This window comes from Carlito syrichta, unplaced genomic scaffold, assembly GCF_000164805.1.
Source record: "Carlito syrichta isolate Samal-C Ts95f unplaced genomic scaffold, Tarsius_syrichta-2.0.1 Scaffold308583, whole genome shotgun sequence".
NCBI lineage: Eukaryota > Metazoa > Chordata > Mammalia > Primates > Tarsiidae > Carlito > Carlito syrichta.
This window is the reverse complement of record NW_007252679.1, coordinates 300,270-317,985: the sequence shown is the minus strand read 5'-3', so window position 1 is coordinate 317,985 and position 17,716 is coordinate 300,270. Positions and strand designations below refer to the sequence as shown.

At 37.7% G+C, this 17,716-nt stretch overlaps 1 protein-coding gene across 1 annotated transcript in view; it reads left to right on the top strand.

Moving 5' to 3' along the window:
- Positions 1 to 17,716, top strand: part of EGF (epidermal growth factor) — a 109,365-nt gene that overhangs the window by 40,329 nt on the left and 51,320 nt on the right. Inside the window, 5 exon segments of the mRNA XM_008065511.1 lie at positions 6,751 to 6,876; positions 8,139 to 8,261; positions 10,857 to 10,979; positions 13,029 to 13,154; positions 14,235 to 14,371. Of these exon segments, the coding sequence (XP_008063702.1) occupies positions 6,751 to 6,876; positions 8,139 to 8,261; positions 10,857 to 10,979; positions 13,029 to 13,154; positions 14,235 to 14,371 (635 nt within the window).

Below are 17,716 nucleotides of genomic sequence, written 5' to 3'. Positions count from 1 at the left end.
TTGCCCTTTGTTTGTTCAGGAAACAAGAGTATTCTGTAGAATTTTCCACTTTCTGTATTCTGTAGATTCTAACCCCATGGTGTTATTTAACACGTTTCTCTACCCTCAGTATTTCCTACAAACTGATAGTTTAGGCTTAGAAGCCTGCTCAAAGTTAGCTTTTTGCAAGAATGTTTTATGAGTAGCACTGCGGGTGGTTCCTATTGCACCACAGTAGGAGGCACACAGGGGCTGGTTTTCATTCTTTTTCTGATGTTCAAGACTAATCAGCAGTTCAGGAGTCACCAGCCAACCACTGTGAAGTTTCCCATCAACCTTTTGCATAATGGTTTTAGAATTTAGAATATCAATTAGTATCACCTAGAGCCATTTTTTAGTTAGAGGTTCGAAGTGGTGATATTCTAATTGTATCACTGCTTACACATTTATTAGCTGGAATTCTTAAACCAGGGTGCCAAAAAATGTATACATATTTTAAGCGATGTTATCTATGCATTGCTGTTATCAGAAGTGTCTGGATGCTGATGGCAACCACTTCGAGTACTTTTTTGTAATTGGAGAAGTTAAACGTGACTTATAGTCATCTTTTGTTATCTATAGATTACACAATTTTAATATTACAATGGTATAATATACAGTTTTTTCATTCCTTAAAGTGTGTATGCATTTTTTTGGCAACCTCTGTGTAAAGAACCTTTTCAAATCAGATATATCACCTCAAAGAAGAGATTTTTTTTTTCTTGGTTGAAATTGTTTATCTTTGAGGACTTTGGATATTGGACTAGAGCTTTTATAGGAAAGGTAAATTCAATGCTTGATCCTATCCCTTAATTCACTTGCTTTCAGAATAAAGGGGTAGTGTCCCAGTATCTTTTAAAGGTAATTTTTTCTTTAAGTGTCTGTATAAACTCATGGATTTTAGAAAATAGTTGACATTTATTCACTGCAGTTATTATCATTTTGATACTCAAATTGTACCATCTTGGCCAGGCACAGTGGCTCATGCCTGTAATCCCAGCACTTTGGGAGGCCAAGGCAAGAGGATTGCTTGAGTCCAGAAGTTTGAAACCAGCCCAGACAACATAGTAAGACCTCATCTCCACAAAAAATTTTTAAAAATTAGCCGGATATGGTGGCGTGCTCCTGTGGAACCAACTACTCGAGAAGCTGAGGTGGAAGTATCAGCTGAGCCCAGGGGGTGGAGGCTGCAGTGAACTGTGATGGTGCCACTGCACTCCAGGCTGGGACAAAGAGTGAAACAGACCCCCGACTGAAGAAAAAGAAAGAAAGAAAGAAAGAAAAAAGTACCATCTTGCTCCAGGAGGAGCTCTGATCTGAGGTTTCTGGTCTGTAGAGGAAAGATGACCTGCTGTTCCCCAGTCATTGACACTCACAGTATGAAATGTGAGATTGAGACTATGTCTGCACTCAACCTCTGTTCTGAAGAAGGAACACTGGAATCATGTAGCTACTTCTGCCATCAGGGAATGCAGGTGGGGTGCAGGTGGTGATGTGGGAATGGAGACATATGCACCTGGTATTTTTAAAATTTATTTTAAATTATGACTATGTACTAGTTGCACATATTTCACACCTTGTATTTTTCATCTTCATGCTATAGGCTGGCCAAACTGTCAGAAATGGGGATACAATTTTAAAAGACTGAGTGGGTCTCAGGGGCTCTTCTAAGAGTAAAAAGCTTTTTTTTTTTAACTGCTTGGAGTCTGTGAGTTTGTTCTCTTCTTGACTCACAAAGGGTCAAAGATAAAGATACCAAGTAGGTGAATTCTGGCTTTGTGATTTTTTTTCCTTTTACTGTAATGAGAAATCCCAAAAGTCATTCTTATATTTGTTTCTTTGTGCAGCTACTAATTGACAAGAATATGCTTTTATACTACACTATCTAAGCAGTTTATTGAGGAAGTTGAAGTAGTCATTTACTGGGAACTCACTAGTGATAAAGACAATGGACAAATGAAACAAAAATATAACTGTGGGTTTTTATAGAAATTTTATAAAACTCACTATTACATTTTATATAGGCATATATAAAAACACACAGATATATATTATCCATTATACATACATGCATGTATATGTGCACCAATGTGTTGTATTAATATGTTAATGTATCATATATTATGTATAGTGTATTATGTATATTATAGTGTATATTAGTATATAATTAGAATACATTATAATATACATTATGATGTATAGTATACATTATAATTATAGTATAGCAATACATTAATATACATCATATTAACATGTTAATATAGTAATATATAATATATACACAATGTGTTATATAAAAATAAAATAATATAATATAAATTATAATATTATATATTATACATACATACCCACACATAAATATAAACATACAGATAGTTATACATACCTGCTAAAGAGAAGGGGACTACAATCAGAAGCCTTGGGGTAGAGTCCCAGTTCTATCCCTTATTTCCTAACTGATCTTTGACAGAACACTATTTTCTAATCTGTAAAATGAAAAATAATACTCATTCTGCATAGCTCAAGGGCTTATTATGGAAATTAAATGTGACAATGTAAATGCTTCATAAGGGGTTATTCTAATTTGTTATTGTTATGTGCTAAATATTGAGGATGCCAAATATTTAGTTACCAGAAGAATTAAAGTGAATGAGTTTAAATGAAGTGACTAGAAAGGCTTTGATGATGAGGTGGGTCTTAACATAGAATTTGAGGAAGAAAAAGATGAGATGAGTGGAAAAACGCAGGATAGGGAGGGCCGTGTACATTGCTTCCAAACTGGGCCAGGGTCAAATCTGCAGACTCACTTGGCTATGGCAAGGCTCAGGAGAGTCTGCATGTTAGACAGGCAGTTCTTGAAGGCGCAGTTGGGGGTGGACATGAAACTCCCCGATTAGGAGCTTTAATTGATCTTGAAGGTCATTAAGCCCCACTGCTCGGCTCTGAGAAGGATTGTTATCTGAGGTCAGCAGCAGCATTCTCAGTGCTAGCTTTGGCCTATTTTGAAGCTAAAGAACAGCAGAAGATTAAGGAGATTAAACAAAATATAACCCTCAATCCTCTCTGTTTTGCTACTTCCTGAATTGACCTTTTAAAGTGTTTAGTGTCTGAATTCAGGTCACATCATCAGCACAACCATCATCAGCAGAGGAGAATAGTGATTACCTTCCTGCCTATGTCCATAATTGAAGAGTAATGCATATTGTTCATAAGTATCATTAAAACCATCAGCAACATGCTATAGTGGAAAGAACCACAGGCTAGTGTAATGATCCGCTGGAGTTCTAGCTCTAAGGTTGACTGGAACTTCAAGGAAAAAAACTAATAAGAATTAGGTTACAGGTGATATGATTGCAAGTTTTTTTTGTGCATGTATTCCAATTGTTTTCTGTGCATCGATGTCACAAAGGACAATATGCTAGGTGTTATTGGGTCTATAAATGTGAATAAGTTACATGCTTTATCCTCAGAAGCTTATCAATTAATGGAAAGAAGATACATATACGTAATCGTGGTGGTAGAGAACCAAGACAGAACTCAGTTTTTCTAATTCTTAATCTAGTTATCATTTAGCATGCCGAGTTTGGAAAGATTTTTATAAAGGATATTTATAAGTGGAAGAGATGAAACAAAAAACAGAAGCAGGAAAAGGCATCAAAATGGACAAGTTCAAAAACTGTTTTAAGCAGCGTCTCTAGAGGTGTATTGCATCAAAAAGAGAGTACTTTGAAGGTGACTGAAGTTTAAACATGTAAGAATAAATATACATTTTTTAATAAATAAATTCTGAGTTTTTTGGGGGTCCCCCTGGTATTATAAAACGGTTCTAAAAATAGATGAGATACTGCCTGATGCATGAATCTCAAATAAAAGCCAATTAGATAACTTAATTTCTTGACATTGTCTCTTTTGAGTCTTGGAATAGAAGAGAATGGGTAAAGTCAGACAGTGAAGACTTCTTTATAAGTAGATAAACGGAGATCAGAGAAACAAGCCTACTTGAAGCCAGTCTCAGGCCCTCTGACTGCTCTGCTCAGGCCCCTGTTGGCTTGTTTCCTATGTCCTTCACGGCAATGCTGGTGTTCTCAGCAGTCTTTCTCTCTGGTCCTTGGCTCTTTTCGTGATACGTAGTCTCTAGCTGATCTTAGCCATGACGTGACTTCAGGAACCATGACCTCAATCTTATTCCTTGGTCTTCACTTCTTGCCTGATCTCTGGTATACCTGCTTTCTGGGCATCTGCCCTGAACCCAAGCTTACCTCTGTATTTCCTATAGTATTTTACAAAGATCCTGTTGTTAAAATTGGTCCCAAATAAGAAGGAGCAAAAGACACAAACATCATGTTAACTTTTTGTTTGTTTGTTTTGTTTTGTTTTTTGAGTTGGAGTCTCACTCTGTCGTCCAGACTGGAGTACAGTGGCCGCTCCTGGCCATCGCAGCCTCGACCTGCTGGGCTCCGGCGATCTTTCCGCCTCAGCCTTCCAAGGAGCCGGAATTACAGGCATGAGCTACCACGCCCAGCTGATTTTTTGATTTATTGTAAAGATGAGGTCTCGCTGCCCAGGCGGGTCTCGAACCCGCGGGCTTGGGCAATCCACTCACCTCAGCCTCCCAAAGGCGCGGGATTACAGGCTGAGCCACCGAGCCCGGCCATGTTAACTTTTTGAAAAGGGATATGCAGTCTCTCAGTATCCATGGGGGATTGATATTCCTAGGATACCCAAATCCACAGATGCTCAAGTCCCTTGTATAAAATGGTGTAGTATCTGCACATAACCTATGCACATTATCCTCTATATTTTAACCTATCTCTGGATTACTTGGAATACCTAATACAATACCTACACACGACTTCATTCTCATGGATTCAGCATAGCACTTGGCATGCAACCGATTCAAGTTTTGTTTTTTGGAACTTTGCTTTGTGGAATTTTTTTTTTTTCCCAAATATTTTTGATCCTGGGTTGCTTGAATCTATGGACAAAGAACCTATGGACATGGAGGGCTGACTGTAGGTGTTAGTAGTTAAGACATTGACTTTAGCTCTGAAAATCAAAGGCATCAAATTGACCATTTGTTGTTTGGTATGGTTTGCTAATTCAACCCAAGCACCCATCTCACTCAATATATTTTACTATTTACCTTGAAATATTTGAAACATATGAGATGCTGGCAGCAATAGACTCAGAAATTTGAGGAAAGACATATGATAATTATATATTAAGTTTAAACGATGTTTTAAAATAATGGTATTAAGAACAACTAAGTAGTGTACAGATCTGGACTGTAAAAACACTATATCTGGACTATATACAGTTCAGTCTATATACAGACTATATACAGATATATATAGATGTGTACAGATATATACTCTATACAGCCCAGTCTATATACAGACTATATACAGACATATACAGATATATACTATATACAGTCTAGTCTAAATACACTAGACCTGGACTATAAATACACTTAATAGGGACACACAGATGCTGGATTCTGCTAGGGGAGGGAAGGAAAGAGAAAGGTGGGGGGATGTGACAACATACTGGGTACCTAGTCCACTATCTGGGGAGCAAGGGCCAGCTTGAAGCCCAAACTTCACCTGCATGCACCTTACTTATGCAGTAAATCCTCACTTGCACCCCATAACTCAAATAAAATAAAAAGAAATAAATACATTAACTAATATACCCAATAAAAGGTGTTCTTATTTTTGAAGCTTCTTTCTTTTTTTTTTTTTTTTTTTTTTGAGTTGGAGTCTCACTCTGTCACCCAGACCGGAGTGCAGTGGCCGCTCCTGGCCACCGCAGCCTCGACCTGCTGGGCTCCGGCAATCCTTCCGCCTCAACCTTCCAAGTAGCTGGAACTACAGGCGTGCATTACCACGCCCGGCTAATTTTTTGATTTGTTGTAGAGATGAGGTCTTGTCAAGTTGCCCAGGCGGGTCTCGAACCCGCGGGCTCAGGCAATCCACTCACCTCAGCCTCCCAAAGTGCTGGGATTACAGGCTGAGCCACCAAGCCCGGCCTCTTTCTGTTTTTAAATATATTTTTTATTTTAAAATTGTGGGGTACAGTTAAGGGTTAGGTATACAAATATGCATTGTGCAGTTACCCTTGTTGATGAGGTGTGCCCCTGCCCCTCCCCGTCCCCAGACAGATATCAACTACCATTAATCCCACCTCCCTTCCTCTCCTTGCCCCCCCATAGTTTCCCATCACTGTCAATCCTTTTCTTGTAGTATTACAATAGTTCTTCAAGGTCCACTTATGAGTGAGAACATGTGATACTCAGATCTTTGTTTCTGTGAGAGATCACTCAGTACTATAAACTCCAATTCCATCCAGGTTGTTGCAAAATTCATGATTTTGTTCTTTTTTATGACTGTGTAATATTCCAGAGATGCTTCTTTTTCAGAAATTATGTGCTTTTCCCCTGATGAATCAGCATGAAAAAGCAAATAAGTTGGGTTTAGTGTTCCCAACCTAAAGCATGACATCTCCAGTTAATGAGGACGCTCATAATGAGAGCCATTGTAGATGTAAGACGATTAGAGAAGCAAGTGGGCTTCAGATACTGGGGAATCTGGGCTATGGCCACGCCACCACTGAGGGACACCTGTATTGATGTCGCAGGGAAATAAGGCTTCCTAGAATCGGGAAGGGAGCAAGCCTCGTCCTCTACCAAAACTCATCTGACTCCATCTTCTAAATCATCTTCTCTTTTAGAGCAGAATCTATGCAAGTGGAGGAAAGGAAACTGCAGCAATCGCGTGTGTGGGCAGGAGCCCACGGCCCATCTGTGTGCGTGCAGGGAGGGCTACACTCTCAGCCCGGACCGGAGGTTCTGCGAAGGTAAAAAGAGCAGTGGCTGGAAGCTCGGAAAGCCCAGCTGGGCCCCTGGCCAGTCTTCTGCGGTCACTCAGCACCTCATTGGGAAACCAAGTTAAAGTCCACCTCCTCCCTCACCATTCCACCACCAACCATAGTACTTAAAAAAAAAAAAAAAAGACTTTGTAGCCAGGCACAGTGGCCCATGCCTGTAAATCCAGCACTTTGGGAGGCCAAGGCAAGAGTCCAGGAGTTCAAGACCAACCTGGGCAACACAGTAAGACCTCGTCTCTACAAATATAAAATAAAAAAATTAGTCAGGCACGCACAATCCTGTAGTCTCAGCTACTCAGGAGGCTGAGGCAGAAGGATCCCTGAGCCCAGGAAGTCTGTTGTGAGCTGACTGAACCACTGCACTCCAGCCTGAGCAAAGAACGAGACCCCCAACTCAAACAAACAAACACATCCTTTATAATACTTTCAGGTCTTCTTTATATCTTGTGTTTCTAGACCAAACACTTTGAGAGGTGGCTCAGGGATTGGTATGAGGCAAAGATTCTCTGTGTGGATTCCATGGACCTCTATGCATCTGGGTGCAAAATCTCAGTACAGTATATGCAAGTTTTTAGTGGTCCCATATCTGTCATGAGATACTCAAAGAGTATGTGACTCTTACATCTCATCCCATGTAAATCTAGTAGACAAGGAGAATTGGATCAGGCTGGTTATCTAGGGCACCTCCTGTTTTGAGACACTGGGCCCAGTATAATGAACCCTGGAAAACTAGTATCCTTTCTCGTGGAAGGAGCAGCGATTTAGTGATGAAAGGAATCCCATGGCTGCAGGACACATCCAGTGGAATCAGTCAGGGTGAGACTTCAGGCGAATCAAGCTTCTGCCCCTTAGAGTCCCCTGCTTACATGGGACCAGTGCACAGAAGCCATGGTGGAGAGGCGGTGAGTTAGAAGACTGGGGCTGCGACCAGAATTAAGCTGCTAATGAATGTTCCCTCATTTAGGGGAAGGGCTCTGGTCAGTCTTGAAGGGTGACAAACTTAAATGGCATGCTATATTTTTTCAAGGATAATTTTAGTATGAAAACCTGTATTTGAAAGTATAAGCTGTGACAGAACAGAAATGGCTTTCATGATCGTTAGACTGACTTTCACTCTTTGCTGGAGTCAGAAAAAGTTTTTCCATGGCCAATTTGTGCCAACTTATTAGTGATAGCACGATTTATTTTCAAAAATAGACAACTGAATGTGTTTTGCTGTTGCCATTGTGCAGATATCAATGAATGTGCATTGTGGAATCATGGCTGTACCCTTGGGTGTGAAAATACCCCTGGATCCTATTATTGCACATGCCCTGTAGGATTTGTTCTGCTTCCTGATGGGAAACGATGTCATCGTAAGTCACGGCAACACATATTTATTGCACTATTTGTCTTCGTTTTCAGTAAAGTTTCTGAAGTGGCTATGATGTTGGTTGATGGTTTCCAGTCAGCAGTGTACACCAGAGTTACCTTGGAGTTTTATTTTGTTTTGCTTTTTAAAACATGGATGACCAGACTGTGTTCCAGATCTATTAAATCAAAACCCCCAGGGTTGGGAAATAAATATGTGTATTATCTATATGTATGTCTCTATATTTTTAAATATATATGTACTTTTTCTGTTTATCTGTATTATCTTATATATCATTGTATATCTTTAAATAATAAGCATGTAAAAACATAGTCTTGATACGTTATTATATCTTAAAAAATTAACTGTAACTCCTTACTATCATTTAATATCCAATCAGTTTTTAGCTATAATCACAATACCAGTTTTAAATGTTAAAAAATTGACAATAGTCCCTTAATGATATCAAATATCTCATAAGTTTTCAAATTTCTTCTATTATCCTAAAATGTTTTTTAAGAGTTGATTTGTTTGAATAAGTATCCAAACAAGCTGCATGAGTCTTACTAGCTTGATATACCTCACTTTTATTCTATAGATCCTCTTTTCCTTTTTCCTTGCAAATATTTGTTGAAGAAACTAATTTTTTCTTCATGCAGACTTTCTCTTTCTAGATTTTGTAATCACACATCTGTGATGATCCTGTCTTTTTTGCAAACTTGTAGTTAGATCTATAGGCTTTTATCGATTCGGCTTTTACATTTTGGACAAGAATTCTTCATAGATGTGTTTGTACTTCCATGCAAATAACATCTGGTTGTTCCTCTCTGCCATGCTGAGATTGGTCAGTGTGTTTATTCATCCATCACAAAGCTCCACAATACTCTTTCAACCACTGGTAGCAGCAGCCATTAGAAATCCTTTCCTAGACCCATTATTTCATCAAGAATTTCAAATGGTGACATCTCAGTTCTATTATTTCTTTTTAATTATTAATTGGAATGCCTCTATAAAGAGAACTTTCATTAACTAGTTATCTCGAGATACAATTCTTACAATAAAGGCAAGAAAAATGCTGGATTTTTTTCCTCTTTACTTATTTATAGAATACTGGGCTGGTTCCTTGACACCTTTCAAGGGTGGCCAATAAACTTTTTTTTTTTTTTAAGTATTATAAACTCAAGGACTTTAAACATTTTTAATATTTTTCAATTCATCATAATTGTCATCCTCACTGATAAGCAAATCATCTCCTCTAGCCAGTGGAGTCTCTTCTAATGGGTTCCTTATCCTAGTAGTCTTTTATTACTTCGTTGTTATTTGATAGGACATATTTTCTGGGCTCGTCTTATACATTTTATCCTCTATATTCAAAACCAAAACTTCCTCAAGTAACACTGCTTCCTTTTAATTAAAAATTGTATTTAGAGGACACAATTTGCTACTGAATTAGTCATTGTTTATAGGCCTTTAGGAGTATCAAAGCTAGGAATATATTTATACAAAAGAAATACATGATTAATTTATATGAATACTCCCAGTTCACGTTTAGGATTACATATTCAGATGTCTTCTGATAGACTTCTTATTGAATCTAGTCTCATGTATAAGTACAAATGAATGTTTAAAATCATGTATATTATCTAGCCTGCCTCAAAGATGATACAGAAAAATGTCAGTCTGATGAAATTGGATACATCATAATGGATGGATGATCATTAATTTCTTGGAAATTATTCACTGTCTTTTGCCTGTCGATTAGACTTGCCCTTTCCCTAATACTACATGGTTTGCCTGCTGGCAAATATACTAAAGTACTTGATGGTAATGTGCTATAAGGCCCACTATGTGCCAAGCAGGACACATAGACTCTTACTTGATGCTCAAAGTTACTAGAACTTTCATGGTACATATTTTATCTTTAATTGTTGATTTACTTGGAATTTATTTTGGTATATGGTATACGGCAGGAATTTTAACTTTTCCTTTAAATCATTACTCAGTTATCTACTCAGTAGACCATTATTGGAAATCTTTCCATGCTCACTGATTTAAAATAACACCTTACACAGTACATGCTTATGTATACTTGAGTCTTCTAAAATGAGCTTTCTCTCCTGTTATCCTCTGTGTGTTCCTGGACCCATTCCCCACTGTTTTAATGATTGTACCTTTATCATACATTTTGATATTTGTTAAGATTCTCTCATTTCTCTTCCTAAACCTAACCATACTCAGAAAAATCCTTCATTTTTATTTTACATGTAATATGTTTTCCAGATGAACCTGAGAATTACTGGTCAAGTTCCATTTGAAATATTTTAGAATTTTGATGACTAATAACTTTTAAAATCTTATTTGAAATAAAAGAAACTCAGAGGGAGCTAAAGTTATTTTCCAGAATCAGAGATCTTTAATTTTTTTAGATTTGATTTTTTTCCTTTGTTTTTATATCACTAGTATCACAGCATTTTATAAATGTTTGGTTTTCATTTAACCTATTCTTTTCAGGATACCATTTTTTAATTTGAAATTGGTTGTAATACATTTGTACAAGCCTGATTTAACACGAATCTTGACCTTCTTCTTCATTAATTAGAGTTTGTTTCCTGCCCAAGCAATGTATCTGAATGCAGCCATGGCTGTGTTCTGACATCAGACGGTCCCATATGCTTCTGTCCTGAAGCCTCGGTGCTTGAGATGGATGGAAAAACATGTAGTGGTGAGTTTATTTACCTTCTCTTTGTTTGAAAACAGCATTTTCTCCTTGACACCTAAACATTTATCTTGTTGCCAAAAGAGATTAGATTTTCTAATATTATACATGGAAAGGTATTGAGGCAACAGATTAACATATGGATTTAAATGGAATTGGGAGGGTGGTTTGTTTTTGTTTTTAGACAGCATAGCATAGAGATTATAGACCAAGTACTTTGGGGTTAGACAGTTACAAGCAGTTTTTATTTTGGCCTAGTTACTTGTCCTCTCCTAGTCTCTGTTCCCCCACCTAAAGAAGTACTGATACTTGTTTCCTGGTTAAATGAGATGGCAGAGGTGGAGTGCTTTGTCTGTTCCTTGTACCTAATAAATACCTCTCTGCTTCTACCTTCATAGAGATTTAAACATATAGACGACTAGATGTAACTGAAATGTAGCAGAAGAATTATGTGTGGTTTTTTAATTTTTTAATAAAGAGAGCAAAAGAAATCAAGAGGCCAAAAACACGAGAGAGAGAGAGAGAGAGAGAGAGAGAGAGAGAGAGAGAGAGAGAGAGAGAGAGAAATTACTCACTAGGAAGAGTTAGGTTGCGGGGTCCCGCCCCGCAAGGGTCGTGAGATCTCCTGAAGGAGAGACGGATAGGCGAAAGACGAAAACATTATACTCGGACACCTGCTTCTTGAACAGATGACAATTTAATGTTAGTTAACACAGAGCTTTTATACCATTCGTAAAGGGGCGAGACAAAGAAAATTCCTTCACGTACATATGCTCTACAAGTTACCACCATCTAGTGGTCTTAGCAGTAAACAAGCCAAGAACCCTGTAAACATTCAGACAATGAGTCTTATTCATAAGGCCAAAGATGATAGTTTTAGTCCAAAGTCCCGAATTACAGTCCTTGAACTATCTCCAGAAAGTTTAGCAGTAGTCTTCCTTTTGGGGCTTTATGTCCTTCAGAGTTCTGTAATCGCCTTTGTTGTCCAGGTGTCTTCGTTACTTTTCTCTTATCCTGCAGTGCTTGTTTCTAAAGAAAACTCAAAAGAAGCTTTTAGTAATGTTTCCCAGGCCCCCAAGGTTGTTTTCTGTCTTTAGCTAAGTTGTCATAAAAGTGTCTGATTAGTATATTATGAGTTCAGTGAAAACTCACTTTATAAATGTTAACTTAGAGTTTTAACTATTGAATAAAGTAAAAACCTTAAAGATAATCTTTATCCTAAGTTAGTGAAAACAGTGTTATAAATCACCTACATAACTCCTAGGTAAGTGTTAGAACTTATAATGAGCTCATAATAAACTTACTATAAACTTGTGCTTCTAAAGAACCTTATGTCTAAACCCTAAACTGCATAATCCTAAATCAAATAAGGAGTGAATATACTTATATCATTTATTACTTAAGTAATATCTAGTAACTTATAACCAAGTGAAAGAAAACATTCTTGATGTGCTTCAGCGTTTAACCCTTGCCGATGTTAGAAAAGGCCAAGCGGCATAGTGGGAAAATGAAAAAATGAACCATGACATTCTCAGGTTAGTTGTGAGTACTTCGCATAAACATGCCATTTTCTTCTTCCACGACTGCACAGAATTTCTTCAGCTGTACCAACAGCAAGGATGGAAGATAGAAGGGCCTCAGTTGCCCGGACTCGCTTTGCGGCCAGGGGTCCTCACCACACCTGGACTTTGTCAATCAGGCGGGCCTCCAAGACTGGCTCCCAATATTAGGTAGCCTAGCTGCCAAATTCATCAGATGTATTTTTTATTCCAGCCCACTGGCAGTGCACTTGTTCTTAAACTCATTGGTAGAACAAGAGGACAAGGTCTCTGGAACGTGAAGGTTTAACATCCAAGAGATTGGGTTATAGGGAAGGAGAAGAGTATTGTGACAGTTTGATTTTAATCTCTGAAAAATAATCTTGATTGCAGTAGTATGAATAATCATGGAAATGGTTTTTAAAAATCAGCAATCAGTTGGCTCACACCAATACGTTGTTGAAAAATTGTTATATTTTGGATGACAGCTTCACTACCAAGCAATTTTTTTTTGTAGGCTGTTCATCACCTGATAATGGTGGTTGTAGTCAGCTTTGCATTCCTCTTAGCCCAGTATCCTGGGAATGCAGTTGCTTTCCTGGATATGATCTACAACTGGACAAAAAAAGCTGTGCAGCCTCAGGTTAGTGCTGTGGTTTCTGAAAGTATGTCCCTGAAGAAAGATGACCAAAAAAAATTAATTTAGAAGTATGGAAAATTGAATTGCTTTTGGCTTCTGGCTAGAAAGTATGATTTTGTATTTTTGAAAATGGAAAACAAATCACATTGTAAATATTAATAATGTAAATAATGACAATATAGCTAATAATCATGTTTTTTGAAGAGTATGTCTAAGTAAATTAGCATCCAGCAAAGATTTGCCATGATTTCAGGTATGGTATTTTTAGTGTATAAGAAAATCACTCCCAGAATAGCCTTAAAACACTTTATAGATAAGAGTGTTTAATAAATATTTGTTGATTTATTTGATTTTCAACTTTCCAGTGAATGTAATAATCATAATACTTTGACAAGTTCTGTCATTTTCATGTCAAATTTAAAATGAAGTTGTATGTTTCAGCTACTTTTTGTATCTTCTGATATTATAACTCTGGTGTCCTTCAACAGCTGTGGAAATTCTTGATTCATACAAAATTGATTTAATCTCTCCTGAAAGTTAATTATGCTTATAATCTGGGATAACGTCATGATGATCCTTTACATTTTGCCCTAGTGGGACCCCAATACTGTTAACTTCTCAGGGCCTTGGTTAATATAGCATAATCTGAGTTCTGAAAATTATCAGGGGTCTTGTTATTAACGCAAATAATCATGACTCCCTTTCAGAAAGTGTTCAGACCAGAGAAGATTATTTGTTTAGAACGAATAGGTTTCAGTATGTGAGTCAAGGAGATATGCAGCCCTAAGATTTGCACCATTTAGCTGTGGTTTGGTTATTTAATGCTGACTCTTTCTATAAGTAATTTAATTTTAAAAGCAGATATCTAGAAAAGGATCTGGTGATGAAATTCTGGTAATATGTCACCTCACAGAAGAGGAAGTTTTCTTGCCTATTTTTACCTGCACCAAAATGGTGGAAAATTAAAAAAAATAAATACTGCAGAAATTGAAGAAGAGAGTGCACTGAAAGGGAAGAGTCAGAGTGCCTCTTGAGTTTGAAGGCATGTTTTAAATGCAGCCATATTTGAAATTTGGTTGACAGGACCAGAACCATTTTTGCTGTTTGCCAATTCTCAAGATATTCGACACATGCATTTTGATGGAACAGATTATAGAACCCTGCTCAGCCAGCAGATGGGAATGGTTTATGCCCTAGACCATGACCCTGTGGAAAATAAGGTATGGTTTTGTTGCTTGAACAGATGTGGATATGCTTTAGGGCCAGACTAGAGAATTTTATCCCAACAGATGACCTGGCCCACTTGAAAATCCTCCACTAAGCTCCAAACGATTAGGCACAGAACAAGTTAAATATAGACACTGAAACACCATTTGAGAAATTTTAAGGACTTTCCTGCCATTGTAATTCTGCCCTGCTCCTTGCTTTGTGTGATTCAGCCTTTTTATGATTACACAGAATCTTCTCTTTCATTTCCACTTGGAGATGAGCATGGGAGCCTAGCACAGTGCGATCCACAAAGAAGGAGCTCCATAAGTAGGTTTTTGATTATTTACTGGCAGTGGGAGGAATGGGAGGTTGGGGTGGGGACACAAGAAGAGTGGGTTAGTAATTTGCATTTAATATGTGTCATTGGGGAAGGGGATTCAATGACTTCTTAACCATGAAAATTAAAGAATATAAGTTTTATGATTCATGTAGGAATGGCAGTCTAACTAATAACATTATTGACAGAACAATTTTACATGACTTCTTTGGTACATAAATGAGAATTTCTATATTATCAACCCAATCAGTTGGCCATTTGCTCTCTAACTTCTCAGTTGTATTTGTGCTAGGTTAGAATGTGCTTGAAATATTACAGGATCTTTTAGAGAGTAATCACCCAATAATGATAAATTTACGTAGTTATTAATCCCTCTTCATAATTATGTACTTATTACAACATGATGTAGTAATGCCCAGAATTCTAAATGTTGTGCTTTTGTTTCTTCCTGATTTGAAGCAGTCTGGTAAATGGCCAAAAGAAACAGACTGAAGCAAGTTGATTCAGTGTCTAGTAGGTGTGGATCAATAGCTAAATATAACTATTTTTGCATATAAAAGTTTTGCAATTAAACACTAGCAAACAATTTTTTTGTATGTCTGAATCTTTACAGTTCTACAGAACAATTACATTAACAGAAAAAATAATTCATAGAAAAAACTCGCTCAGGATTCATTTATTATCAAACTAGCTTTTACTGCATAGTCAGTATTTTTGCAACCAGGAGGCCTGGAACGAATCTCAAGTCAGGTGGCCATTTTTCAGTTTTCTGATTAATGTTCTCATTTTCTTTCTACTCAAACTGTGGTCTTTGAACCAGCAATGTCAACATTACCTGGAACTTATTAGAACTGCAGGCTCTGGGTTCTACCCCAATCACAGAATCAGAATCTACATTTTAACAAGATTCTCAGGTGATACATACATACACTACAGTTTGAGAAGCGCAACCCTCGTGGAGTAACTTTTAATTTGAGAAGGACTCATATTTATATTTATGAAAATAGAAACTTTTCTATTTTACCTAGAAAGAATAACCCATTACTTAATGAGTTACAATTTTGTGAATATTCTCATCACTGATTGCAAATTTAACTGCATATTTGTACTCACAGTTAAAATTCCACAGTGCTATCATTACATTGCCAATCGACCCATAGCTTTTTTTTTTAAATTTTTATAGATTTGGGGGTGCAAGTACAGTTTTGTTACATGGATATATTGCACAGCGGTGTTGTCTGGATTGTTAGTGTACTTATCACTCGAATCCTTTGTACCCAATTGGTAGTATTTCATCCCTCACCTCCCCCCCCCACCTTTTGGAGTCTCCAGTGTCTGTTATTCCATTCCATCCATATTATTTCACAATATCCATGTGTACCCATTGTTTACTTTCCACTTATAAGTGAGAACATGTGTTTTTGTGGGGGGGGGAGGTATATTTTTCCTTTTTAAAAAAATTTTATTTTAAAGATGTGGGGTACAATTCAGGGTTAAGTATACAAATGTTAAGCTGGGCTCGGTGGCTCAGCCTGTAATCCCGCGCTTTTGGGTGGCTGAGGTGAGTGAATTGCCTGAACCCGCGGGTTTGAGACCCGCCTGGGCAGCGAGACCTCATCGCTACAATAACTCAAAAATCAGCCGGGCGTGGTAGTGCGCACCTGTAATTCCGGCTACTTGGAAGGCTGAGGAGGAAGGATGGCCGGAGCCCAGCAGGTCGAGGCTATGGTGACTGGGAGCGGCCACTGCACTCCAGTCTGGGCGACAGAGTGAGACTCCAACTCAAAAAAAAAAAAAAAAAGTATACAAATTACCTAAAAGCACATGTGAATGAAATAAATTAAATCAGTATATTTTTGGTTGTAATCCTTAGGGCAACAGGGAGTTCTCAAATATGTAGCTAAAGTGAACCCTGGGAAAGCCCCACACTGGAGTTTCGAGGTTGTTCATTCAGCAGAATGGATTAATTTAATCTCCTCCCTTCAAGATAAATTATGGCACTATTCACTTCATATTTACAGAACTGGAATCACAGAAGTCTTTAAACAAGCAGAAAACTTAGTCTGATTTCACTTTTCATATGCGAAAACCAAAGCCCAACACAGTAAGGGTCTTGCCTGAAGTGACAGAGTGAGTTAGCACCAAGCCTCAGACCTGGCTCCTCAATTCCTGGTTCCTCTTCCACTTACTCAGAACTTCCTGATGTTCTACACAAGTTCACAATCACTACAACTGCAAAATTTCTTTGTTAGCAAAATGTTAAATTATTCGTTTAGCAACTAATGTCTGTTACTACTGGCTGGAAAATGAACACGACAACATACATGTAGTTTTCTTTCTCTGCCCTTAGCAATTACAAATAAACAACTCTTGAGCATTTTTATAGCCCACATTGATGATCAGTTAAGAATTCCTCCTCAAAAAAGTCTTTAATATAATTGGAAAAGAAACCCCATTCACTGACAGGCGGGGGTAAAATAGACTTACAATACTGTTCCCCAGCCATGCCAATAATCAGGCTGATTCGCATTCAAATCAACCTAGATTTTTCAAAACTAGAATAGCCCCTTCTACATTTCTTCTGTGACTTTCACTAGAGTCAATATTAAAGAGAATGTTTATTTTTCAGTTTTTTAATCTAATGATTCACAGGAAAACTGTGAAATGCACCTGTGGCTTTATCAGATTTCTGTCTGATTGCATTAGCAACAGTTACAAGATAGAGTTTTCATGGCAGTTGGCAGTTTTTGTCTCTCCAGACTAGAGTGGAGAACAAGTGGCCAAATAGGCAAAGCATGAAGAAAAGAGGCCTCAGTAGGGACTCAAGATCTCTCTTGCCGGGGTCTTCAAAAACTGAAAGGATTTTATGTATTGAGAGTCGATTTAAAAATGAGAAGAAACTGACATTTTTGGGAGGGAGTAGGGGGGCATGTGACAACACACTGGGTTCCTGGTCCACCATCAGGGAAGAGGGGGCCAGCTAGAGACCCAAACTTCACCTGCCTGCAACTTACTTATG